This window comes from Mus caroli, unplaced genomic scaffold (genome assembly GCF_978045245.1).
Source record: "Mus caroli unplaced genomic scaffold, Mus_caroli_1 scaffold_10, whole genome shotgun sequence".
NCBI lineage: Eukaryota > Metazoa > Chordata > Mammalia > Rodentia > Muridae > Mus > Mus caroli.
In genome coordinates this window covers 58,136,984-58,161,949 of record NW_028227265.1, presented here as the reverse complement: position 1 = coordinate 58,161,949, position 24,966 = coordinate 58,136,984, and the positions used below count along the sequence as shown (strand labels likewise).

At 52.1% G+C, this 24,966-nt stretch overlaps 3 protein-coding genes across 8 annotated transcripts; 2 read left to right on the top strand and 1 right to left on the bottom strand.

The window, feature by feature from the left end:
- Positions 1 to 199: 199 nt before the first annotated feature.
- Positions 200 to 10,914, bottom strand: Ushbp1 (USH1 protein network component harmonin binding protein 1). The gene is made up of 13 exons (XM_021171098.3): positions 10,802 to 10,914; positions 10,440 to 10,561; positions 10,150 to 10,271; positions 9,468 to 9,906; positions 7,483 to 7,608; positions 5,778 to 5,911; positions 5,497 to 5,637; positions 4,829 to 4,993; positions 3,567 to 3,816; positions 2,219 to 2,446; positions 1,034 to 1,119; positions 755 to 877; positions 200 to 629 (listed from the first exon to the last, which is right to left on the bottom strand). The coding sequence occupies exons 2-13, from the start codon at positions 10,491 to 10,493 to the stop codon at positions 452 to 454; spliced, it is 2,046 nt and encodes a 681-aa protein (XP_021026757.1). The 5' UTR covers positions 10,494 to 10,561; positions 10,802 to 10,914; the 3' UTR covers positions 200 to 451.
- A 1,231-nt stretch (positions 10,915 to 12,145) lies between these two features.
- On the top strand, positions 12,146 to 19,618 carry Babam1 (BRISC and BRCA1 A complex member 1). 2 transcript variants are annotated; one of them, XM_021169970.2, is made up of 9 exons: positions 12,146 to 12,306; positions 13,146 to 13,488; positions 13,835 to 13,893; positions 14,970 to 15,090; positions 15,177 to 15,255; positions 16,676 to 16,700; positions 17,770 to 17,899; positions 18,006 to 18,092; positions 19,268 to 19,618. In XM_021169970.2, the coding sequence occupies exons 2-9, from the start codon at positions 13,192 to 13,194 to the stop codon at positions 19,469 to 19,471; spliced, it is 1,002 nt and encodes a 333-aa protein (XP_021025629.1). In that variant the 5' UTR covers positions 12,146 to 12,306; positions 13,146 to 13,191; the 3' UTR covers positions 19,472 to 19,618. The 2 variants fall into 2 exon arrangements, with proteins under 2 accessions (XP_021025629.1, XP_021025628.1); XM_021169969.2 differs by having other exon boundaries at positions 13,142 to 13,488.
- Positions 19,619 to 21,134: 1,516 nt separating this feature from the next.
- Ankle1 (ankyrin repeat and LEM domain containing 1) lies at positions 21,135 to 24,483 on the top strand. 5 transcript variants are annotated; one of them, XM_021170956.2, is made up of 9 exons: positions 21,135 to 21,202; positions 21,292 to 21,444; positions 21,789 to 21,894; positions 21,972 to 22,083; positions 22,383 to 22,859; positions 22,981 to 23,152; positions 23,738 to 23,897; positions 23,996 to 24,125; positions 24,294 to 24,483. In XM_021170956.2, the coding sequence occupies exons 1-9, from the start codon at positions 21,141 to 21,143 to the stop codon at positions 24,464 to 24,466; spliced, it is 1,545 nt and encodes a 514-aa protein (XP_021026615.1). In that variant the 5' UTR covers positions 21,135 to 21,140; the 3' UTR covers positions 24,467 to 24,483. The 5 variants fall into 5 exon arrangements, with proteins under 5 accessions (XP_021026615.1, XP_085700411.1, XP_085700409.1 ...); XM_085844285.1 differs by having other exon boundaries at positions 21,141 to 21,202; positions 22,386 to 22,859; positions 22,990 to 23,152; XM_085844283.1 differs by having other exon boundaries at positions 21,141 to 21,202; positions 22,386 to 22,859; positions 23,996 to 24,158.
- Positions 24,484 to 24,966: the final 483 nt, after the last annotated feature.

The window sequence follows — 24,966 nt, the reverse complement described above, 5'->3', positions numbered from 1 at the left end:
AGCTCTGAGGGCTTCAAACAATCTCAGCAGGTGCCCTACTGCTGAGCAACCACCAGCCCTCTACTTTCTGTAAATGCTAGTTCCAAAGCAGCCTGGGGTTCCTCTCCCTGGGAACAAGCCTCCCTTCCACACCCTTAAGCTAAGCCCTTCCCACCTCAGACCCCTCTTGAAGAGACGCTCCAGGTGCCAGGGACAAAGGGCAAGTTTGTAAGTTACTTTGTCTAATTACATGTGTGAGGGAACATTAGTACAGAGCCTGCAGAGGCCAGAAGGGGGTGCCAGATCTCCTTGACCCGGAGTCACAGGCGCCATGGCTGCTGAGGCTGGCAATTAAACCCAAGTGCCCGCAAGAGGAGACCCTACTCTTAGTTGCTGGACCACCTCTCCGCCCACCACAGGACACTGTGACACTCCAGCCACCTCCCTGTCACATGCAAACGTGGTCCGGGCCCTACAGGAAAGTCTGGGCTGGCTGGGGTGCCCCAGGCTTCCCCAGGGCCCTAGCGGTGGCAGTCAGCACTGCCAGCTCTTCTGCCTGCTGAGCCTGCAACCGAGCCACCTGTTGCTCCAACTTCCGGCGTTGCTCTTCCTGCTTCCGTTGGGCTCCTCTGAAGGCCAAAGCCAGAGCGCTGCAAACAGGAGGAGAGATGGGAGATGCCTGGCTGAGCTAGGAAAGGACCTAGCTGGACAAAAGCCAAGAGCAATAGGCTTGCTCGCTGCTTCTCTTAGAAGGGAGAGCCATGCCGAGTCCCACCTGTGAGCCTTGCACAGTTCTCTGGATAGCTCGGCACTCTGAACACGTCTGGTTCGGCCCTTCTGAGCCATCTGTTCCAGCTGCCGCCGCAGGGACTGCAGCTGTGCCCGCAGGTCTATTGCCCTGCAAGGGTGTGAGAGAGGCCATCTCAGGTACTCTCGACCCTGTTCCTAGCCTCCCACATCTGCACACCGGCCCACACTTTGGTGTCTGCTGTATATAGTGCTCCCAACCACACTCCCTTATGCACACACACACACACAGGGCCCTAACACTCACCGGGCCAGGGAGGCTGACAGTTCCTGGGACACATTCTCAGAGTCCCACACTTTGCCCATCTGACCATCCAGGAGGGCAGGAGGGCCCTAAGGGAGGGGGACAGGAGAGAATGTGCAGAACTCACCTCAAGATGGATATGGAAGGTGCCCAGATCCCAGCTAAGAGCTTAGTTTAGTTTGTTTGTTTTTTGTTTTTGTTTTGTTTTATTTTTGTTTTTTTGGTTTGGTTTGGTTTTTAGTTTTTGGGGGTTTTTTTGGCACGGGATCTCTTTGTGTGGTCCTGGCTATCCTAGAACTCGCTCTGTAAACCAGGCTGGGCTCGAATTCAGAGACCTGCCTGCCTCTGCCTCCTGAGTGCTGGCATAAAGGCGTGCACCACCATTGCCCGGCCATTTATTTAATGTTGTGAGTGCATGGACACATGTGCTGCCGTTGCATGTGGAGGTTAGAAGACAACTTATAGGTATTGGTCCTGTTTTCACTCTTTGGGTAAAGAATGAGACACGTGCCAGTGTCTCTATAAAATCTGGGGTCTCCACCTTTCTGAGCTGTTTCCTTTTTCCTTTGGGTGTTACTAGAACATCACTTTAAGCCCCTACATGACTTTAGCTCACTAATTAAAGTGTCCTTCACCTTGGGCTGACCTCCATGTCCCCCATAACCCTCCTCCCTTTAGCTTGCCTGGCCTGGGGTTCTCCTTTCAAATTCTAATAAACTGAGCTTCTGTTGGCTACATTTTATGAATGCAGCTGAGAACCCTCAAAGGATGCTAACTCTCCAGCTCTGTTGAGGAGCCCCAAAATTTCCAGTAATCCTTCTCTCCTGACTTCTAAATACTGGCTTTTAAATATTTGTTTTGTTACTTTTAAAGATTTACTTATTTTTATTCTCTGTGTATGGGTGTTTGCAAGCGTGTGGGCGTGTGCGTGTAGTGCCCACAGAAGTCAGAACAGGGCATCAGATCTTCTAGATCCAGAGTGATGGTGGTGAACATCGAGTGAGACTGGGAATCGAACCTGCGTCCTCAGCAGAAGCAGCCAGGGCTATTACCCGCCAAACCATGGCTTGAGCACCACCCTGCACCCCTGGGATTGAACTGGGCAGGCTCAGCCCTAAGTACCTTGCCAACCCATTCTTTGGGCAGGATAGCGGAAACTCACAGGCACCATGATGGCAGGAGCCATACCTGGTAGTGCTGCTGTCTGTCCTCCCCAGCCTCCTCCTCGCTGCTTGGGTCCTCGCTGCTGCCTCCGCTGCTGCCATCACCCGCAAAGTGAGCCCGCTCCCAGCGAAGCTGCTGCAGGAGCAGCTGGTGGGCAGGGCCCTGGGCCCGCAGTGCAGCCTCCCGCAGCTCCAACCCACGCTTCTCTCGCTGCGTTAGCTGCAGCCTCAGCACCAGATCAGCCAGACTGTCCTAGGAAGCAGAGGAGAGCTAGAGTCAGCTGCTGGGGAAACTGAGGCCTTCGCAAGTACCCCCAGATGCCTGGAAAAACCTCTCACCAGCTTCATGGCCTCCCTCTTGTAAAAGCTACAGAGGACAAATAACGTTTGTGGAAGCTTCTAGAATTTCTCAGACCTCGCTTTTTTTTTTTTAATTTATGAAAGGGAGAATGTTGCAGGTCGTACTCCCAGCACTGGAGGCAGAGGCAGGTGAATCTCTGTGACTTCAAGACCAGCTAGATCTACATAGAGCGGTCCAGGCAGCCAGGGTTACAGAGAGCCTATATGTGTGGGTTTGCAACATGAATGCCATGCTGGAAGAGGCCAGAAGAGTGCGACAGAGCCTCTGGAGCTGCCGTCACGTGGGTGCTGGCATCTGAACCTGGATCCTCTGCTAGCGCAGCCTGCCCCCTTGAGTACTGACCTACTCTCCAGCCCAGCTCTTGCATCTTTATTATACATGCTTGGGACCTGGTCTCACCTTGGAGCTCATGCTCCTCTTGTGCCCACTTGTGCTGGCAAAGGCTGCACTACTGAGCCACCCTGGCTGCAGCCCAACATCTGCCACAGGAGGAGAATGTTGGGAAAGCAGCTAATCTTGATTGCCAACCTCACAGGATCTAAAATCTCTCCAACCCTGTGGATATGCCTCTGAGGGAGTATCTGAACTAGGCTAACAAAGGTGAAGACACCCATATCCCCTGGGCTATGGTGCTGGGCTGAATAAGAAGTGAGCTGAAGCATGCATCTCTCTTTGCTTCCTAACTACAGAGGCAATGTGATAGCTGCCTCAGGCTCTGGCAGTCATGACTTCCTGCCATGACAGACCACGCCCTGGAACTGTCAGCCAAGCAGGAACAAACCTTCCTTCCTGAAATTGTTCCTGTCAGAGATTAATTTCATCATAGCAACCAAAGGGAACTTATAGAATCTTATGGAAAACCTAATCAGGAGGATTATGCAGTCCTCAAAACCTCACTTCCAGTTCTCCTTCATACAAGAAACCAGCTCCCCACCTAAGGGATACCCTGCTTGCCTCTGGGCTCCAATGACATCATCAAGGATTTGTTGTGACCATCTCAGCATGTTCCTACCCGAGTAGCTGCTAGGTCCTGCTGGATCTGAGACTTCTCCAGATGGGGCAAGGCGGGGCCAGGTTGTATCTCCAGAATGGCCTGCACTGTTGCTTCTGCATGGGGCATAGTGGCCTTGGGTGCAGTGACAGGGCCAAGTGCTTCGGGGATCTTCACCAGAGCCCAGCGTTCCCGGAGATGCTGGACATAGCCATGGAGCTGAGCGGCCAGTTCCTCTGGTGTAGGCTTGTCCACACCACTGCCCTCTGAGCTATAAGAGACAGGAGGTAGACCAGCGGTTCCCAACACATAGCTATTAGGAACCACAGTTTTATGCTACCTGGGGCCTACCAACAGCATCCATAGCACAACCTGCACCCAGTGAACAATCTTCCAGTATTATAATATGGCAGGTACTGGGGCTCAGCCAGTAGAGTGTTTGTAGCTCAGTCCACAGAGATTGCCTAGCATGCATGGGGTTCCATGCCTGGCACCATATTAACATCCCAGCTCTCAGGAGATGGAGGCAGGAGTGTCAGGAATTCAATACCAGAGGTCGCCTTCAGTGCGATGCAAAGTAGTGAGCCTTGATGGTGGTAACTATGCCACTAGGGGAGTTTGAATTCACTTCTGAGGTGTGCCCAGCTCATTCTGGACACCAAGGCTGCACTGGCAGTGAAGACTCTCTGTGCAGAGACAAAACCAGGAGCTTACAGCCATTGGCATGGACACTCCTTAGAAGTGCATTGATAACCTTGCCAGGTTTACAGGTTGCCTGTCAGCAGTGCCACTTTCCTTTGGGGCTATGTGAAGCCCTGGCCACTTCCTGTACCCCTCCTCTTTACTTCCTGGCTGCTATGATGAATTGACACCTCTAAAGTCATGAGCCAAACTTAATAATAACCTAATAAACTTAATAAACTTCACTGATTTTTTTAACCCAGTTTTAGAGACTGAAACCAGGGTCCATATCACTTGATGCTTTGCGTATGTGTGTGTTTGCTGTTGTATTTATTTCAAACAGAATCACACTGTGTGGGCTAGCCTGGAACTACTCTAACTCTGTCTCCTGAGTACTAAGATCAAAGACAATTAGCTTACCTGGTGCCACTGAGTAACCTACTCCAGTCAGACCTCGTGTCAGCCAAACATGATTAGATAGCTCAGAGCCAACACTGGGCAGTGTCCGATGCCCCTGACACCAAAGCCCTTTGTACAGCAGTCTCTGGGACATGCCCCAGTCACTCTCATAGACCAGCAACTCTTGTGCCCCCTATAGGTACCTGGTCTGGGGTGTCTCTACCTCCATGGTTGCTTCCTTCTTCACCAGCAGCCTAGAGGCCTCCTTCTCAGCAGCTTGCAGGTCGCCCTTGGTAGTTCCAACTCCAGTTCCTAGGCCAGCCATCTTCAGAGCTAGCAGCACCTCATACACCTCCTCACAGTCCTCACTGTGGGATAGGATCTAAATGTTTCAATACTCAGCCCCAACCCAGGCAGAGGCAGGCAGATCTCTGTGAGTTCAAGGCCAGTCTGGTGTACATAGAGAGTTCCAGGCCAGCCTGGGCTACACAGTGAGACCCTGTCTCAAATAGTATACAACAAACCACAAAAGACACCTCCCACCACTCATTCTTTTATTTATTTATTTATTTATTTATTTATTTTTGGTTTTCGAGACAGGGTTTCTCTGTGTAGCCCTGGCTGTCCTGGAACTAACTCTGTAGACCAGGCTGGCCTCGAACTCAGAAATCCGCCTGTCTCTGCCTTCCAAGTGATAGGATTAAAGGCATGTGCCACCACTGCCCGGCTCACCACTCATTCTTTATGGGTCAGAGTAACATGTCACGGTGAGGCAATGTACCTTCTGAAGGTTATGTGTCTCTCTGTACCATCCTGGCATGCAACACCATGCCACCCCCAGCCACCACCATCACTGGGAGCAGGCACACACCTATACTGCAGAGCCAGGCGCAGGGCTGTGGCCTCGGCTTCCCGCTTGGCCAGCTTAATGCTGAGGCTCTCACAACGGCCCTTGTAGCCCTGGAGCACAGCCAGAAGAAGACGGTTGAAGCACTTCAACTTCTCAATGCTCCTGCCTCCAAAGGTGGGCAACAGGGAAGGTGAGTGAGGCTCCAATCACCCAGGGCTGGTTTTCCCCCCCTCCCCATCACAACCCAGTGGCAAGAGTAATGGTATCCTTAAAAGCTCAGCAGCTGTAACTCAGCTGCTCACCCCTGGAGCTGCCCCATCTGGTCTTCCATGAGGTACGTCTCTGGGGCTGGATGCTGTGTGGAAAGGCACCCAAAGCTCTGGGTGCTGGAGTCACTCCGGAGGCGTTGGAGAAAGGGGTGAGCCATGGGAGAGTCCTGCCAGGAAGACATGACTTGATTTATCTGACATCAAAGCCCCAGAGGTGTTTTTCTCCCCTTTTTTTGCAGGGCTGGGGGTGGAACCAGGGCCTTGGATCATGTTACCCATCTGTTTCACCACTGAGGTACAGCAGCATCTTTGCTTTGTTTTGGGGAGTGTTGGTATACATATGTGGGGTGTATGCATGCGTGCGTGCGTGTGTGCGAGCGAGTGTGTGTGTGTGTGTGTGTGTGTGTGTGTATACCACGGCATGTGAATGGGTATCAGGGGATAACACACTGGAGTCAGTTCTCTCTTTTCACTTTGTGGGATCCACGGGGTTGAGTGCTCCAAAAAACTGAAGCATCTCACCAATGATTTTATTTTTTCTTACTAGTCACATCTCTGCTTCTTTTTTTGTTGTTGTTTTTGTTTTCGTTTTTGTTTTTCGAGACAGGGTTTCTCTGTGTAGCCCTGGCTGTCCTGGAACTCACTCTGTAGACCAGGCTGGCCTCAAACTCAGAAATCCCCCTGCCTCTGCCTCCCCAGTGTTGGGATTAAAGGCGTGTGCCACCACCGCCCGGCCACATCTCCGCTTCTTAAGTGGTTAGAGTGACTATGGGGTGACTGCTTTGAGCTACCAAACTGGTGATTTAAGCTTTTTTTCTTTTAATCTTCTGTGTATGGGTGTCTGCCTGTGTATGTGCATGCCTGGTGCCTGTGGAGCCCTGAAGAAGGCATCCGCTCTCCTGGAAGGAAGAGTTGCGGATGACTGTGAGCTGCCGCGTGGGTACCGAGAACTGAACCTGAGGACTCCATGAGAGCAGCTAGCACTCCTAGCCATCGAGCCATGCCTCCAAGTCCTGTTTAGTTCTTTCAGATACTGCAGGTTGTATGGACAGTTTCCTCCCAGACAGAGACATTCCATCCTGCAGATTTGCTCCTGAAGCAGGAAGGTAAACAACTCTAGTTCCAGAAAGTTCGAGAAACTAAACAGATGGACTAGGCCCCTCCCTGCCAGAGTAAGGAAAGTCCCTCTGAGATGAGAGAACACGTGTGCAAAGAAGACCTTGAGCCCAGACCAGCTGTCTGGAGAAGGGTTAGACCAGAGTCACTAAGAAGGGACAGTCTCCAACCTGCAGGCTGTGTAGTGAGCTCTCTGTCCCCAGCTTTTGTGAGTTATCACTCACGCTATCATTCACACTGTCACTCACGCTGTCACTCATGCTGTCACGTTGTCACTCAGGCTTTGGTGATGCAGCTGTCTTTGACTCATTTCTGCCCATCAACCTGTATGTAACTACAATCCTATATGTGTACCCATATTCATACCCATAATATATAGCCATAATCCTATTTGTAACCCCAATAAAACTCATTGGTTCACCAAATTGGACATTGGTGCTGTCCATATTTTGATGTGCCACAGGCTCCCCATCTGTGGTCAGTTGATGTGTGTAGTGTCTCCCCAGGAAAACTTTTTGTCACACAATATTATGGCATCCCATAAAGCACAAACTGATGGTTACCACTCACACTGGGAAAGCTGGGAACATCATGACTTGGACTCAGAAGACTTCAGGCTTACCTGAGGCCCCCAGGGTCTCCTTTCTGCTCCAGAAGTACTGGAGCTGCTGTTTCTACGCCCTGCTCTGAGGATGGGGGGAGGCGGGGAGGCCTCCATCTGCATCAGGGAATCCTCCAGCTCCTGTACCTGCCAGTGATAGGGGATCAGGCCATGACTTCACATATTCAATTCTCTACAGCAACAGCAGCCCTGTCAATGTGGCCTGGGACGGTCCCCAGCTGCCACAGAGGCCTAACTAGGGGAATGTAGCTACTGGCAGGGTGATGGGGGACGCAGGGCAATCACCACGTTTTTTATATTTTTAAGATTTATTTTTATTATTTATATACATTGGCATTTTCCTTGCATGTGTGTCTGTGTGAGGGTGTCAGGTCCCTTAGAACTAGAGTCAGTTATGAGATGCCACTTGGATGCTTGGAATCAAACCTGGGTCTTCTGGAAGAACAGCCAGTACTCTTAACTGCTGAGACAACTCTCCAGCCCTCTCCACTTTATTCCTTTCTAAATTTTTAGGATACTGTTTCGGGGAGTCATTTATACCTCCCCAACTGAAGCCACACCCCACCTCAACCTCCCAAGTAGTTGGGATTTCAAGTGTGCACCACTACATTCAGGGGAATTCATTTTTGTTGTGAGAAGTTTCTGAAAGCTGTGCTAAGCCACGCCCCTAGCCCCTCATTGGAGGATTCTAGGCTGTCACTCTACCCCCGAGTCACGCCCACATCCCTGACTGGAGGATTCTGTATCCCTACTTGCCCTAGTTTTGTTTTGAGACATTTACCTATCTCGTCAAAGCTAGTGCTAAACTGTGATCCTCTCATCTGAGCCTCTGAAGTCCTTATCATTACAGGCTTGTCCCACCATATCTGGGTTTAACATCACCCATAATCTGTAGGTTTCTGGTCACCTCCACTAAACGCCCCGGGCCACTTCACTCCTCCTCCACCTTCAGGATTATGGTCCACTGCCAGACTGTTCTGCTCACAGTCATCAGATGGCACAAGTGAACGCCTGCAGCAGGTCAGAACCCACCACACACCAGAGCACACTAGCTTTCAACACCCTGCATACTGTGGCCTTCCCCCACGCGCCTTCATCTCTCCCACTCTGTTGCAGCTACAGTGATCTCAGGATCTGTGGTGGTTCGTGTGAACTTGACATCAGCTGGAATCATTTTGGAAGAGGCACCACAATTGAGAAAATGCTCCCCGAAATGGACCTGTGGACACTTTTCTGATTGACAATTGATGGGGAGGGAGGGGCCAGCCCATTGTGGGTGATTCCATCCCTGGGCTGTTGGTCCTGGTTCTATAAGAAAGCAGGCTGAGCAAGCCATAGGGAGCAAGCCAGTAAGCAGCATCCCTCCATGCCTTGAGGTTCCTGCCCAAGCTTCCCTCAGTGATGGAGTGTGGCCTGAGAGTCTTAAGATGAAATAAATCTCTTCCTCCCCAGTTGCTTTTGGTTGAGGTGTTTTATTACAGCAATAGAAACCCTAAAATAAGTCCTGCATAGCTCACACCCTTAATCCCAGCACTGGGAAAGCAGAGGCAGGTGGATCTCTGTGACTTTGAGGCCACCCTAGTCTACAAAGTAAGTTCAGGACAGTCAGGGCTCTGCTACACAGAGAAATCCTGTATCCGAAAAAAACGAAAAATAAAAAACACCCCCCAAGACAGGATTAGTGTGTGTGTGTGTGTGTGTGTGTAGTGCAACTGACATAGGTAGGGTCTGTAACCCAGGCTAGCCTTGGACTCAGTCTACAGCTGAGAACAAAGTTGGTCTTAGCCAGGGCGCACCTGAGTGGAGACTGTCCCTCTTGGACTTCCTGAGTGTTAAGATCATGGGGTGCAGCCTGCCTGTCTTCCTTGCTCCCCCTCTCACTGTGCTGTCTCTGTTGGTCACTTCCTTGGCACATCTGTCACTGTTCCACGTCAGTGTGTCTGCTCCCAAGGCCAGATCTGCCTCTTCCCCAGTCACCAGCTTACCTGTCTCTGCAGAGTCTCCTTCTCTGCCTGGGCGTCCTGCAGTGAAGCCTGAGTGCATGCCAGCTCATCCTCCCGGTTGCACAGGGCTAGCCGCAGCCAGGCGTTCCTCTCTATGAGGCGAGCTGCCTCCTGCTGTCCAGATCCTGCATCTTCTTTCTCATCACCAAAGGGCCCCGGAGCCCCCTGGTCTCTGTCTTCTGCTTCCACTGACTTTGGAAAACTTAGCGAGGAGTGGTGGCGCAAGGCAGCTACAACTGCCTCAAGGGAGCTCAGCCTGCACTGCAAGGTCTCATACACACTGGGTACTGATATCTCAGCAGGGCCAGGATCCAGGGGGGCTTCTTGCAGGACCTGGTGGGCTTCCACCTCAGGCTTGCACTGTTCTTCTAGGCTCAAGGATAGAACCACATGGGATCCCACATCACAACCCTCTTTGATCCTGTGAAGATAGTGGGGGAACCCCAGCCACCTGAGGCTCAGAAGAGGCCTCCATGGAGGGCTAACCCTAGGGTCGCTAGGAAGGTAGAGAAGGGAATGGGCAGCATGGCTGAAGGATAAACAGGAAGAGGAGAGAGGCAGGCAGCAGAGGCAATGGGCAGGTGAGTGGCAGGAGGCAGCTTTGTGCCGGGGGGGATTGGGGGGGGTGGGCTGGAATATAGGGTACATACTAAACGCATCCTACCAGTTCCTTGGGCTCTGAAGGTCAGGACCAAGGTATTCCTGATGCAGCTCAGGTTTAGTCTCGAAGCGTCCATTGTTGGCATCTACTTCCTCTGAGCTCTCAGCTACAGGGTCTAGCTCCCCCTGTGAATGAACCCCGTTTCCCCCCAACACACACACACAGTCTCTTGGCCACCATATCCAGCTCCACCTGTGGAGGAATCCCCTACACCACCACAGGCTCTGAGCCTAGCAGGCCTGGGTTCCCAGGATCCATGGGACTGAGTGTGGCAGGAAGAGGGGCACACTTACAGGCAGAGGATGCCTCCCTCGACGGCTTCGGGGCCGTGTGGCCCGGGCACTCATTGCCTCTGTCACTACAGCCTGCTTTCAGTTCTTGCCTTCGTCACCTTAGAATCTTTGTTTTTTGTTTCCTGTAGGATTTTTGGGGTGTCTGCACTGATTGACACACTTAAATATTCATATACCTCTCCAATAGTGCCCACTAACTATCTACTTGTTCCTTACTCCCCCGTCCCCCATCTCTACTGGGCATTCCTCTCCCCTCAGCTGTCTGAATGCATTTCTCTTATCTGTACCACCCCCATGGAAGCATTGGGTAGACCCTAAGAATCCTCTTTCCTCCTACAGCTCTTAGCATCAAACTCCCTCACCCTGGGGGTTGGCTCTGCTGTGCTCTTCTCTGCTTCTCCAGAGCACCTTGGGAAAGGCCTGAGATCCAGGGCATATCTCAAGCCATTCTGGCCACTGGCTAGGCTACTGAGGCTGCAATAGCCAAATGTGGCCTGGGAGGGGCCTGGAAACAGGAAGCCCCCCTACTCTGATCACATGGACAGTTATTGTTTCGTTTCCTTCTCCAGGATGCGGGCTTCCTCCAGAACGGGAGGAGGATGGAGGACCAGGACCTTTGTCTCACTCTAAAGATATCAGTATCCCCTTACCCGAGGCCAAACCTTCCATTTTCATTTTGGATTTTTTTCTTTTTCCTTTTTTTTTTTTTTTTTTTTTTGGTTTTTAGAGACAGGGTTTCTCTGTGTAGCCCTGGCTGTCTTGGAACTCACTTTGTAGACCAGGCTGGCCTCGAACTCAGAAATCCACCTGCCTCTGCCTCCCGAGTGCTGGGATTAAAGGCGTGCGCCACCACTCCCGGCTCATTTTGGATTTTTTGTGTCCCCTGTTCACCAGGACTCGCTCTAATGTGAAGGTCTCTGTGTGTGTGTGTGTGTGTGTGTGTGTGTGTGTGTGTGTGTGTGTTTCTAAAACCAAAAAAAAAAAAAAAAAAAAAAAACAACCCAAACTGTAGGAGTTGGCTTCAGCATTTGCACAGCTTTTATTTTTCATTACTTTGCTTTACTCATCTTTGTCTGTGGTGGTCCTACTTGTCTCCGAGATCGAACTCAGGCCCTCAGGATTGGTGGCAAGAGCCTGCACCTGCTCAGTAGCCCACAATGTTTCTCTTCAATGAGTCTGAACTGCTGCATCAGGCGGTTGGAGCCACCAGCAACAATAAGCTTGTCCACAGTGTGTCTGCTGCCTTCTTTACTTTTTCTTTACATTCTGATTTTTACACAGCGTCTCATATAGCCCAGGCTGGTCTAAACGCCCGATCTTCGTCTCCGGGCCTCTGGAGTGTTGGGATGACAGGTGTGCATCACCAGTCCTCATCAAGGTACTAGTGAATGAATTGCCAACTTAAGTTGCATAAATAACTGAGAAGGCCCTTGCCAAGTCCAAGCCAAGTCCTACCACGTCAATCATCAAACGGCCCCACCCAGCTCAGGCTTCTGTCCAATTTCAGCAGAAGCCTTGAGAACGATAGTGTGATTAAGCCGGAACTACAAATTATGCCCAATTTTGCTTCTATCCACCACAGATCACACCCACTCCCAGTATTACCCCTCTTCAGCCCCATTCCAGCCACTCCAAGCCACACCCCCAGAACGCCTCAGCCTCTCACCCGAGGGCCACTGAACTACATTTCCCAGAAGGTGTCTCGGCAGCGCCGCACAAACTTCCGGCCAGGAAGATGGCGGCTTCCTAGAGTCCTGATTGACTGGCCGCGGTGCCCAGGCTACAGAGTGGAACCTGCGGCACTGTGAACGCGCGTGAGCTTTGTGTCGCCGTGGTCTAACTTCGATCCGGATTGCTGTAGCTCCAGGTTCGTTCTTCTTGAGGACTTGGGGGGGGGATTCGAGGTCCCGAGATGCCACCCCGAAAGCCGCGCATCCATCGCACGGTCACTTGGGCTTCCTGTGTTTCTCTAGGGACCGGACCGGCGCCGCCTCAGGGGAAAAGTAGTTTTGGGAAGCTTCAACTATATCTTTTCGGCTCCACAAACCAAGTCTCCCAAGTGTGGGAGCCACTGGAGGCCTCATTGATTCGAATGCCCAGTGACCAGGCAACTGGGGTGTTCGTCCTGTGTAAACAGCGGAAAGCTGAGGATGAACGGCAGTTCGATTGGTACAGTGCTTGTGGCTCAGTTGGTAAAGAGTTTGCCTAGCTTGCATGAGGCCCTGGGTATCCGTCCCTAGCACCACCTAAACTATGTGCGGTGGTGTACTCCGGCACTTGGAAGGTGAATACAGAAGTACCAGGCCATTATAAGCCATATAGTTTTAGAGTTAAGAGTGCAGCCTGGGCCACTTGAAGCTGTCACAAGCAAAAAAGAAAACGAAAAAACTATTACTTCACCTGAGGGTGGTTTCTGGACGCACTGTCTTTTTTTTTTTTTTTTTTTGGTTTTTCGAGACAGGGTTTCTCTGTGTAGCCCTGGCTGTCCTGGAACTCACTTAGTAGACCAGGCTGGCCTCGAACTCAGAAATCCGCCTGCCTCTGCCTCCCAAGTGCTGGGATTAAAGGCGTGCGCCACCACGCCCGGCTGGACGCACTGTCTTATGGTAGCATTCTGTAGCCATCAGAGACTCCTGTCCTGTAAAGGGGCTGGTGCCCAGCTTCTGGCTTCCTAGTAACCAATGTCTTTACAAACTCTTAAGGCAGGATCCTGGCTTCCACTATCCCCCCTTCATCTAACCACTCGGGAACCATGGAGGTGGCAGAGGCGAACAGCCCCACTGAAGAGGAGGAAGAGGAGGAAGAAGAAGGAGAGGAAACGATATCAGAGCCCAGGCCTCACACTCGCTCCAATCCAGAGGGGGCTGAGGACCGGGCCCTGGGAGCTCAGGCCAGTGTGGGCAGCCGCAGCGAGGGCGAGGGTGAGGCAGCCACTGCAGATGGCGGGGCAGCCAGTGTCCCAGGAGCAGGGCCTAAGCCCTGGCAAGTACCAGCATCAGCATCTGAGGTCCAGATTCGAACACCAAGGGTCAACTGTCCAGAGAAGGTGGTATGTGAGGGTCTTGGCTGGAGATGTAGGGGATGGAGACCCTCAGACAGGCCACTCCTCTAAGTTGCTGCCTCAGTTTTCTATAGGTTCCATGAACATCATACACTTGGTAGCTTAAACATCACTGAATTTAGATTCTTGTTTTTTATTTATTTATTTATTTATTTATTTTGTGGCACCTGGACTTCCATTTGTGCTACTAGCCATTCCCCTTCCATTCTAGGCAGAGGCTCCACCCCTGAGCCCTTTTTGAGCTCTGCAGGCTAGGACCCACCCAATCTGTAATAACTGTAATGGCTGTAGTCTGGTTTGGTCCTGTACTCTCTTTCTTCTCTTTATGTTTCAGATCATCTGTCTGGATCTTTCCGAGGAGATGTCTGTGCCAAAGCTGGAGTCCTTTAATGGGTACTGTGGCATTGAGTTTGGACATCCGCAACTCAGAATGCATAGGGTCATCCCTCCACCCAGTAGGATTCAGGTGTTCGTGACACTGACACTTCCAAGGCTGTGTCCATATGTATGACACTCTTAGGAGCCAAGAGACCCTAGCTGGCCTCAAGGTGATGGGCTAGGCCACTGTCTAGCTCGTGAAGCTTTGTGTGTACCCCTGGCAGCCTGGGGTATCAGGTGTTACATCTGGATTGGCCTTGGCTCAGGAGCCAGTGGCACACACTTGCCATTATAGCGCTGATGGAGGCAGAGATGGAGGCATCAGGAGTTCAGGGTCCATCTTGGCAATGCAGCTTGGGCTCTAGAGTGTGTTTGAGGCTAGCCTACACCACACAGTGAGTTTGAGGCTATCCTGGTGTATATTGGTGTTCTATATATTAGTGAGACATATTAAAGTGGCTCTCAGGCTGTGGTTCAGCTGGTCCTCCAATGGCTGTCTGCCAGCGGAAGACCCAACAGTCCAGCAGTTGTTCAGTCCATGAGACTGGATGTCTCAGCTTCTCCTTAGCAGGCGCCATAATCCTGAAGAAGTAGGCTCTGATGCCAGTGAAGGAGCAGACTTGCTAGATAGAGCAGAGCAAGGGCAAGCAGGCAAAGTGTCCCTTCTCTCATGTCCTTCACCTAGGCTGCAGGCAGAGGGCCCAGGGTAAAGGTGGATTCTACCCACATCAGAGATCTGGGCTAAAAGCTCATCTTCCCACTTCAAATGATTTAATTAAGAAAAAAAATCCCTCTGGGCAGTGGCGGTGCACATCTTTAATCCCAGCACTTGGGAGGCAGAGGTAGGTGGATGTCTGAGTTCGAGGCCAGCCTGGTCTACAGAGTGAGTTTCAGGACAGCCAGGACTACACAGAGAAACCCTGTCTCGAAAAACAAAAAGAAAAAAAGAAAAAAAAAAAAAAATCCCTCACAGGTGTGCCCAGCCTTTAGTTAATGCCAGATGCTGTCTAGTTGACAACTAACACTGTCACACCTGGCTTTCGGCACCCTGCTGATATTATCTGACCTCTGTCACCTGACCTCCCTCTCAGCTCTAGGACAAACGCCCTGAATGTGTCTCAGAAGATGGTTGAGATGTTTGTGCGCACAAAGCACAAGATTGACAAGAGCCACGAATTTGCACTGGTTGTAGTGAATGACGACTCTGCCTGGGTAAGGGGGGGTGGGGAGCGGCGGGACAGGGACCCCGGGGGATCTTAGGACTGTGACCCAGCACCAAAGTCTTGACTTTCCCATAGCTGTCTGGCCTGACCTCTGACCCACGTGAGCTCTGCAGCTGCCTGTATGACCTGGAGACGGCGTCCTGCTCCACCTTCAGTATCCTTGTCGCTGTCCCCAGCCCTACTTCAGTGACGATGCAATGGGGCCTCAGTAGTACTGTGGGATCCCTGCAACACACAGCCCAAGTTGTGCATCCAACCCCCAAAAATATACAAACCCTGGAATCAGTGTTTTCCTTGAGAGTAACACTACAGAGCTTCAGAACCATGCCTCCAACCCCCCAACCTCTCTCCCCCTCCCCTGCCTCTCTCTCATGTTTATGAGTGCTATATCTGCATATACATACCAGAGTCATCAGGTCCAAGTATAGATGGTTGTGAACCTTCATATGGTTGCTGAGAATTGAACTCAGGGCTGTGGAAGAGCAGTCAGTATTCTTAGCCACTGAGCCATGTCTCTAACACTGCCCTATAATTCTTTCTTTTTCAATATTTATTTATTGAGATAGAATCTCTCTCATTATACAGCTGTCTTGGAACTTTCTCTAGACCAGACTAGCTTCAAATTCACAGAGATCAACCTGCCTCTGCCTTCCAAGTGCTGGGGTTAAAGTCATGTGCCAACACCTGACATCAAATATGTAATTAATATATTTTTGAGAATTATTTCTCCTGTAGCTGAGGCTGGTCTTGAGTTCACAGTGTAACTAAGGATGGATGGCCTTGAGCCTCTGGTCTGTCTGCTTCCACCTCCTACAGTGTTGGCATGAGGATGTGTTGAGCATACTGAGTACCGTAGCTACATTCATGCTGAGCAAGTGCTCTAGTGACTGAGCCCAAGTCCCAGCAAACTGGGATCACAAATAGAGTATTCCATGTGTGGCATTCTAGGTGGAGTCACATTCAAAACCCACCACAGGGAGGTGCTGGGGTGCAGGAGTGTCAGCCCAGAGCTGAGGCAAGAGGATTGGAAGTTCCAAGCCAGCCTTAGCTACAAATCTAGACTCTTTCAAAAACAAAATCAGCAGCAACAACAAAATGCTGCCTGTTATATACAAGGATGCCAAACCCCAAAGCCAACCAGAACCAGGCTCTGTCGCTGGCATCCTGTGTGGTGGTGGGACAGGTGTCAGGGAGTGTGACTGAACATGTGGCAGATACAGTCAGAGAGCATGCCACTGGCGGGCCAGGACACCCTCTTAATGGTGACATTTGCCTGAAAAGTCACAAGCATGCCTTTCATCCTGTTGGCCCTAACATGCAGGATCCCTCCTCCATACCCTGACCATCTGAGTTAAGAAAGCAGAGATGTGGCAGGACAGTAGAACCCCAGAGGGCCTCCAGGGGTCTAAGGCCAGCATCCCACTTTGTGGTGTGTGAGAGGAAGCAGGCTTAGAGAGGTGCAGGTTGGGGTGGGGTCACACTGCCTGTACTCAGAGGTGCCCACCATCTTCCAAGGTCTAGGTCAGGGAATCCCCTGCCTCTAAGCCGGCACCTTGTCCTTAACATCCTCCCAGATTTGGAAGGCCTCTTCAGCCTCATGTGAGTGCCCATCCACCCACAGTGGGCATGGCCCTGGGTCCCTTCCCCACCAAGGTCCTGACAGCTGTCTAAGGCCACCCAGGGGGCAAGACTTCAACATGTCTAGCAGGGAAGCTTGAATTTGTTTTTGTTTATTTAAAGATTTATTTATTCATTATATGTAAGTACACTGTAGCTGTCTTCTCACACACCAGAAGAGGGCACCAGATCTCATTACCGATGGTTGTGAGCCATCATGTGGTTGCTGGAATTTGAACTCAGGACATTCAGAAGAACAGTCAATGTTCTTACCCGTTGAGCCATCTCTCCAGCTCTTGTTTTTGTTTTGTTTTGTTTTTAAAGATTTGTTTTATTGCTGGGCAGTGGTAGCACATGCCTTTAATCCCAGCATTTGGGAGGCAGAGGCAGAGGCAGGTGAATTTCTGAGTTCGAGGCCAGCCTGGTCTACAGAGTGAGTTCCAGGACAGCCAAGTCTACACAGAGAAACCCTGTCTTGGGAAAACAAAATACAAAAACAAAAAGGAGATTTATTTATTTATTTAATTTATGTAAGTACACTGTCGCTGTCTCAGACACACCAGAAAAGGACATCAGATTGTATTACAGATGGTTGTGAGCCACCTTGTGGTTGCTGGGATTTGAACTCAGGACCTCTGGAAGAGCAGCCAAGTGCTCTTAACCACTGAGCCATCTCTCCTGCCCCTTGAATTTCTTTTTCTTTTGAGAATACTTTTAAAGTCTTTTAAGTTTTTTCATTATGCATTTACTTTGTGTGTGTGTGTCATGATGCATTTATGGAGGTCAGAGGGCAATTTGTGAGAATCCCCTGCTTCTGTTTCTGCTTCCTGCCCTCACAAACTCAGGTCTCTGGGCTTGGCTGCAGGCGCCTTCAGCCCCATTTCCCCTGCCCTGGCTTTTGTTTAACATGTAGTGCCCCTAGGATCTGAGGCACTTGGCTGAAATGGGGGCACTAAGTCACAGACCCCCACGTCTGCAGCTCCAGCTGCTGGGAGGGGGGTCTGGGCCAGGGTGGATTGCAGCTGGGTACCGAGCCCTCCCCATTCTGTAGCCAGCAGAAGACGGAGCTGCCAGTCACAGAGAATGTGCAAACCATCCCACCCCCCTACGTTGTGCGCACCATTCTGGTCTACAGCCGCCCACCCTGCCAGCCCCAGTTTTCCCTGACTGAGCCCATGAAGGTGAGCCTGGAGGGAAGGGAGGGCAGTGGTTAGACACCAAAGGGGACCTGTCAGGATTGCAGAGGCTGGGGAGAGAACTCACCCACCTACCTCTCATCCACTGCAGAAGATGTTCCAGTGTCCCTACTTCTTCTTCGACATTGTTTATATCCACAATGGCACTGAAGAGAAGGAAGATGATATGAGCTGGAAGGTGAGATGTCACCACAGAGAATGGAAGGGACATCTCGGGACATCTGACTTGGGCCTGCCTCTCCCTGCCATTGATCCAGTCCTTCAGCCATTAAACAACCATTCCCTATATTTCCACTTTGAGCTGGTGGTTGGGACTTGGGAGGCTGCTGCTCTGGCAGCCCAGGGAACAGGCTCAGCCCCAGCACACCATCCCTAGCACTCTGCCCTATTCCTGACATTACCCAGCTGTATCCTCCCCTCTCAACCCCTCCCAAGTTGTTTCTTCACCTATGAACTTGCTGTGTGATCTTGAGTAGGAGGGATCGAAAGTCTGAGAAGTCAAGTTTACATGACTGAGGCGTGGGTCTGATAAAGGCACTGCAGACAAGCCTGAGGACCTGAGCTTAAAACCAGGACTGGCATGATGGGAGGAGGGAACTGACTCCCAAAGATTGTACTCTGACCTCCACACCTACTAAGCCCAGGCAGTTGCACACACTGACTCTAGCCCCTCACCTTGAGGAAAACACCTGAAAGGCTGAGGCTGGGATTGTGATATGAGGGTGTCCCGTCTGGTTTGGTCTCACAGTGTTTGCACAGGGAGGAGCCTAGTGTATCTGCTCAGTTTTAGGGACTTGGGAAGCTGTTTGGAGCTGTATTCCTTCCTGCTTCAGGGGCTTTTCTCCAGGATGGACTGTTTCAGTCTCAGAGGAAACTGATACACAAGAGGCTAGCCTGGGTTACAGAAACACCAACCCAGAGAAGAGTCCTCCTGTGGGGAGCTGCCCTTGGCCTCCCCTCTGGCTCTGGCTTGAAGCAGGGTGTCTGGTTGTACCCCAGCTGCCCTGGCTGGTCTCTGGCTTCAGGATCCTTCCATCCTGCATTGGGAGTGCCTCTGGCTTAAATGTGTCCTGCTGCAATGAGCTTTCTGAGGTAGTTTTGTGTCCACTGAGCTGCCTCCTAGCCACACACTGTGCTTATAGAATGCTGGGAATGAACTCTTGGGTCTTGCTGCTTGGTTGGTGTCAGGGAACTCTTGCTGACTGCAATAGTTTGTGGCCACTCTAGATGTCCCTTCCTTTGGGAAGGCCTTCAGGGACAGGGAGGGCCTGTAAGGGCTAATGATCACCCTGAACAGCCCGCACTGCCTCCCATACTGACGATCACCCTAACCAGTCCGCACTGCCTCCACAGGACATGTTTGCCTTCATGGGTAGCCTGGACACCAAGGGCGCCAGCTACAAGTATGAGGTAGCACTTGCTGGTCCTGCCCTGGAGCTGCACAATTGCATGGCCAAGCTGCTGGCCCACCCGCTGCAAAGACCCTGCCAGACCCACGCGAGCTACAGCCTGTTGGAGGAGGACGAGGAGGCTGGAGAAGAGGAAGCCACTGTGTGAACTATGACATGTGACATCTCCGCACCCTTCTATGAGGAGAGCGCAGCCACACCATTATTGGCCCATGCTCAATCCCACTCTGTCCACTGTAAATTCATTCTTCCTGGGACTATTTTTGTCACCGGAATAAAAATCTGAGGTCCCTGAGCCCCCTTGGTGTCACTTTGGGCTCACTGAGACCTGTTATTAACGAGTCACAGAAAACAGGCACTAAACAAAGCAGTGGTGTATGGCTTCAGGCTCAGCTGAATCTGAGTAACCAGGCTGGTGTTCACTGCGCTTTCCAAACTCCTCTTCATCCTCCAGAACTCACTCCAGATGTCCTTTTATCCAGAAAGTCCTCCAGAAACAGGGAAGATCTAGTGAAAGTGGAACTGGTATGGCTGTCATATTTGGGACCTCCTAGATACACAAAAGTCCCAGCTCCAAGTGGGAAGTGGGTTCTGGTGACACCTGTCACCCCCAATCTCAGTACCCTGATCTGATTGAATTTGTGTAGCCATGTGGTCTCGCCATGAGCCATCACTGCCTAGGATTTGGAACCCTGATGTCCTAGGCAAGGATGGGGACATAGGGTGTGCGCCCTAGAAGAGGAAGGGAAACCCAGGAGCCCCCCAGCCCCAGGTCAGGCCAGAGGTTCATCCTGTCCACCTTCTCCATTTATAGAAAACAAAATGGCAGTGGGTGGGAGTTGGGCTCACCTTGATACAGGAGGCTGAAACATGAGGAGGCCAGTTCTAGGTCAGCAGGGCCCGCATTGGGAAGCACTGGATCAAACGGGGTATAAAAAATAGGCCAGGAGCCTATGATGGCTCAGCCATTTAGAGCACAAGCTGTTCTTGCGGAACACCCGGGTTCAGCTCCCACACGGGGTCTCACAAGTCCACTTTCCAGGGATTCGATGCCCCTTTCTGGTCATGCAGGCAAAACACCCACACACTTTAGTTAATTTTAAAAGTAGGTCAGCTTGAGTAAGTATTTTCTGGCCTTTGCATTTATTGGGCACTTAGTGTTGAGCCCTGTACTCCCATTTGCAAATAAGGAAAATGAAGCTCTTTATATTTTTAAATTAATTAATGTGTGTGTGCACACACGTGCGTGTGCTTGTGCAGGCTCCCGGCCCAGGCACACGTGTCGAAAGTCAGCCTGTTCCGTCTTTCCAATTTGTGGGTTCTGGGTATCGAACCCAGGTCACTAGACTTGGCAGTAAGCATCTTGACCAGCTGTGCCATCTCGCTGGTCCTCTCAAAGCTCTTCTCCACAGAGCTACAGCCAACTCAGCTGTGCCATGTTGTTCCTCGGAAGTCTGATCCCAGCACTCGGTTGGCTGAGGCAGGAGGATGACTGTAAGTTTTTGAATACCTTGAGGTCCGTCAGGGGTATCCAGGAGTTTGTTTTGTTAAAGACAGAGAGGCTCCGCTCTTTATCCCCAGCTCCCCTGGAATTTGCTGTAATTCTCCTGGCATCCCAGATGTATGCACCAAACCCTGGAGTTCCTCTGGCTTGCTCCGGACGTCCTCTCGGCTCTCTCCCCACCTGGACTTAGGGTGCAGCTAGTCAATCCCGATCGGTGTGGGGCGGGGCCAGAAGCAGAGGTGGGCGTGGCTGCGCGTGCGTAGACAGTTGCCGCGCGAATTTGAACTGCGGAGGGCGGTGACTCCTATGGGACATGGCGGATGCTGCATGCTTGGCTCTGAGACTGCTAGCAGCACTACGCGAGGAGGAAGCGCGGTGAGGGCGGCCGGGTCCGGGTGCTACCCGACCTTCTGCTCCCCGGGTGATCAGGAGGGCTGAGGTCTACTGTGCTCGTCCTCCTGCAGGGCTGTGGAGGAGCTGCTGCGCCTCGGGGCGGACCCCAACCTGGTGTTGGACGATGGCGCGGCGGCGGTGCACCTGGCAGCCAGAGCGAGCCACCCGCGCGCCCTGCATTGTCTTCGGATGCTGCTGCGCTGGGGAGCGGATCCCAATGCTCTGTGAGGCGCGGCCCTGGTCACTGGGTGCGGTGGGTGTGACTTGGGGACTTAGCGGCACTGGGCGTCAGGCTCTGGGTCCGAGGCGTCAGTCAGGTCTAGGAGATGGAAATGTCTGCTTCCAGGGTCGGGTACAAGGTGTCCCATAACTGTCATCTGGCACTCCGGGAGACTGAGGCAAGAGGATGACCGTGAATTAGAGTCTCACATGGTAGTGGGCACCGGTCATCCCAGCACGGGGAACTGAGGCAGGAGGAGCAGGAGTTCATGGCTAGCCTGGGCTATGGGAGACTGCCTAGGAAAGGAACCAACGCCGCACACCTCTCCTCTGTCTTTGGGGATCCCAGGTCCGCGGAGGGGCTGACGCCTGTTCATGTGGCTGCCGCATGGGGCTGTTGCGGTGCCCTGGAGTTGCTGCTGAGCCGAGGGGGTGACCCCACACTGCGGGACCAGGTCAGTACCCCGCGCAGGCACACATGGGTGGCAGGAGGGTGGGTTAAGGACGCCCCCTGCTGACGGTGACTGCACAGGATGGGCTCAGGCCCTTGGACTGGGCACTACAGCAGCGACACAATAACTGCGCTCGAGTGCTGCAGGAGCTGGACACGCCCACCCAGCCAGATGAGACCCGAGAGCCCACAGGTGAGAGGAACTGAGGGGGTGTACCGGGCTACCACACTGCCAGGCCCAGTTCTGTTTGTACATCTATCGTGTCAATCACTATACATAGTCTATCTTATCAATCACGTAACTATCATGCCAATCACCTACCTGTCAGTCATCTAGCACCTATATCATTTATCATGTCTATATCATACCTGTTTATATCTGTGCTGTATCTGATTACTTATACATTTATCCATCTGTTTATCTATATACAGAGACGTTACATGTAGCCCAGGGTAGCTTTGAAACTGAAACATGCCAAGGACCTGCCTTAGCAGGGTCTTCTGGAGTTTCTCAAGATTCGGAGTTGCACATGCATAGAGCTGAGCTGGAGGTGGAGGCTGTAGAGGTGGCTGTTCATCCCCAGAGCTCTGAGGCCACCGAAAACTCAGACTACAGCAGCGATGCTTCGTTTGTCACTGCATTGGAGGACTCTCTGCAGCCCGGGCGCCCTGGGGGGGCATTGGAGCTAGTGGCCGGCTTGTGGGTAACCCGTGGGGCTGTGTCAGCTGGGAAGGGAGCACCCAACTGCCAGCCGCAGGTCCTGACGTTGACTGCAAGGGAAACGGACAAACCCGTACTGCCTGGTGATGGGGATCTGGGGGCTTCGCACCCCCACAGTTCGGTGCCCCCCATGTCGGACCTGCAGCTCCTCCAGGCCCTGCGGGCACTGGGCTATAGCCCTGGACCCGTCACACCTTTCACCAGAGGACACTATCTACGGCGGCTGCAGGAAGCCCAGGCTAGCCGTGGTGAGTCCTTAGGCGGTGGTATTCAGAGTCTGGCTACACTCCAGGAATCCTGCCGTGGCTGTTAGACAGAGCACCCTCACCAGCTTTTGTCCTCCACCCTGAATCAGTTTCCCCTCCCCAGCTGATGTAGGGCATAGCCAAGAACTGGCAGAGGCACTAAGGACAGGTACCATCCCTGACTGCCAGGTGGATGAGGAAGCCCTGGCTCAGTGCTTTCAGCGGCTGGATCCCTTGAAGAAGTGGCGGGAAGGCATTACAAAGTCTAGTTTTACGTATCTACTTCTCGACCCCAGGTGTGGTGACAGAAAAGCCAGGGGCTGAAATTAGAGGATGACTGTGCAGAGCAAAACCCAGCTCTGCAAGTTCCTTTCTGGTTGGGTGGGGGAAGGGCTACCCCTTGCTGATAGTTTCTGCCTCCATTTCATGGTTTATAAGATCAGACTGTGATCTCAGGTCAGGGTTGTAACATCAAACTCAAAACAACAAAACAAGAAAACCCCAACAAACAGTGGGGATTTGCTTTTGATTCACTGTGTATCTAGGGAAGGGGTTAGTCTTCTCTGTTTGCCACCTCCTTTAGAAATGATGTCTGGGGCCGGGCAGTGGTGGCGCACGCCTTTAATCCCAGCACTTGGGAGGCAGAGGCAGGCGGATTTCTGAGTTCGAGGCCGGCCTGGTGTCTGGGGTCAGTCCTAGCTGTGAGTACCCATTTTATGGTGTCCTGGAAGAGGGTACAGTGGCCATTCTCCCTGTCTGCCATCATCACCCCTCCTTTTCACACTGTATGTTCTGTGCATGTGACTGCCATGTGCTCACTGTGGTGCTCATGTGGAGGTCAGAGGACAGCTCTTGGAAGTCGGTTCTCTTCTGTACCTCAGGCTGACAAAGGACCTGCCTGCCCGAGCCTCTTCCCTCACACTAGCTGAGTGTCTGCAATGTTTCGTGCGAGCCATCTTCTATGTGGGCAAGGGGACCCGAGCCCGGCCAGATGCCCACCTTTGGGAAGCCCTTGGCTACCATAACCAGCCAAGGAAACAGGTGGGGCATGAGAGACAGGGTTGGGGTGCATCAACCACCCTTCAGGCCTGGGAGGGAAGATAGCTTAGGATCCCAGCTGATCCTCTCCTATCCTGCAGGTCTGTCCCAAGGTTCGCCGGATCTTAGACATCTGGGATAGCGGCCGGGGCATCATCTCTCTGCACTGCTTCCAACATGTGGTGGCCATGGAAGCGTACACCCGGGAAGCCTGTCTGTTGGATGCCCTAGGTAGGGGTCTGGCTTGTAGAGGTCACACGAAAGGTATCTGAGCTATGAATCCCTTCGCTCTCTCCCTCGCTGTCCATTCATGAACTCATTCACACATACAGTTAGCAAATGTGCTGTTGGATTGGGTGGGGCGGAGATCACTCCTGTTACTTCACCTCTTTTGACCAGGTCTCCAGACACTGACCAACCAGAAACAAGGGCACTACTATGGAGTGGTTGCCCATTGGCCACCTCCTCGGCGTCGGCGTTTGGGGGTGCACCTGCTACAGCGTGCTCTGCTGGTCTTCCTGGCTGAGGGAGAGAGAGAGCTGAGGCCTCAGGACATTCAGGCTCGAGGTTGAATGCTGAGGATGTGACATGAATCCTGAGCCATCAAGGTGTCTGAGCATCTGGCTGGTTCCTAACTGTGTTCCCAGCTGTAGCTTCAGAGGACAGTGTTTTCGTGTGTGTGTGTGTGTGTGTGTGTGTGTGTGTGTGTAAGTATGTGACAGTATGTCTTAATCAAACTGAGTGAACATGGGGTGCATGGTGCTTCTGGGAGAGTTGTGAGCTCCCCATCACGGGAGGAGAACAAGCCAAGGAGCAGAAGCTATTCTGGAGCACCGCCTTTAATCCCAGCACTCAGGAGGCAGAAGCAGGCAGAGCTCTGTGAGTTCAAGGACAGCCTGGTTTATAGAAATGAGTTCCAGTGCAGCCAGGGGATATACAGAGAAACCATGTCCCCCAAAACGAACCGAAAAACAAACAACAAGAACAAAACCAAGACAGTACTCTGGAATTCTACTTTGTCTCCATGTCCCATCTTCTGATGCAAGGAAGAGCTCAAGAGAGATAATCCAGG

Coding starts and splice junctions, on each gene's coding strand:
- Ushbp1 (XM_021171098.3), bottom strand. CDS start 10,493: ATGAGTGCCCGGGCCACACGGCCCCGAAGCCGTCGAGGGAGGCATCCT. Junction 1,120..2,218: donor ACAGACAGCAGCACTACCAG/GTATGGCTCCTG, acceptor CCCCTCCCTTAG/GGCCCTCCTGCCCTCCTGGA. Junction 630..754: donor GAACTGTGCAAGGCTCACAG/GTGGGACTCGGC, acceptor TCCTGTTTGCAG/CGCTCTGGCTTTGGCCTTCA.
- Babam1 (XM_021169970.2), top strand. CDS start 13,192: ATGGAGGTGGCAGAGGCGAACAGCCCCACTGAAGAGGAGGAAGAGGAG. Junction 13,894..14,969: donor AAGCTGGAGTCCTTTAATGG/GTACTGTGGCAT, acceptor CCTCCCTCTCAG/CTCTAGGACAAACGCCCTGA. Junction 18,093..19,267: donor AAGATGATATGAGCTGGAAG/GTGAGATGTCAC, acceptor CTGCCTCCACAG/GACATGTTTGCCTTCATGGG.
- Ankle1 (XM_021170955.2), top strand. CDS start 21,141: ATGGCGGATGCTGCATGCTTGGCTCTGAGACTGCTAGCAGCACTACGC. Junction 21,203..21,291: donor CTACGCGAGGAGGAAGCGCG/GTGAGGGCGGCC, acceptor GTCCTCCTGCAG/GGCTGTGGAGGAGCTGCTGC. Junction 21,445..21,788: donor GGAGCGGATCCCAATGCTCT/GTGAGGCGCGGC, acceptor TGGGGATCCCAG/GTCCGCGGAGGGGCTGACGC.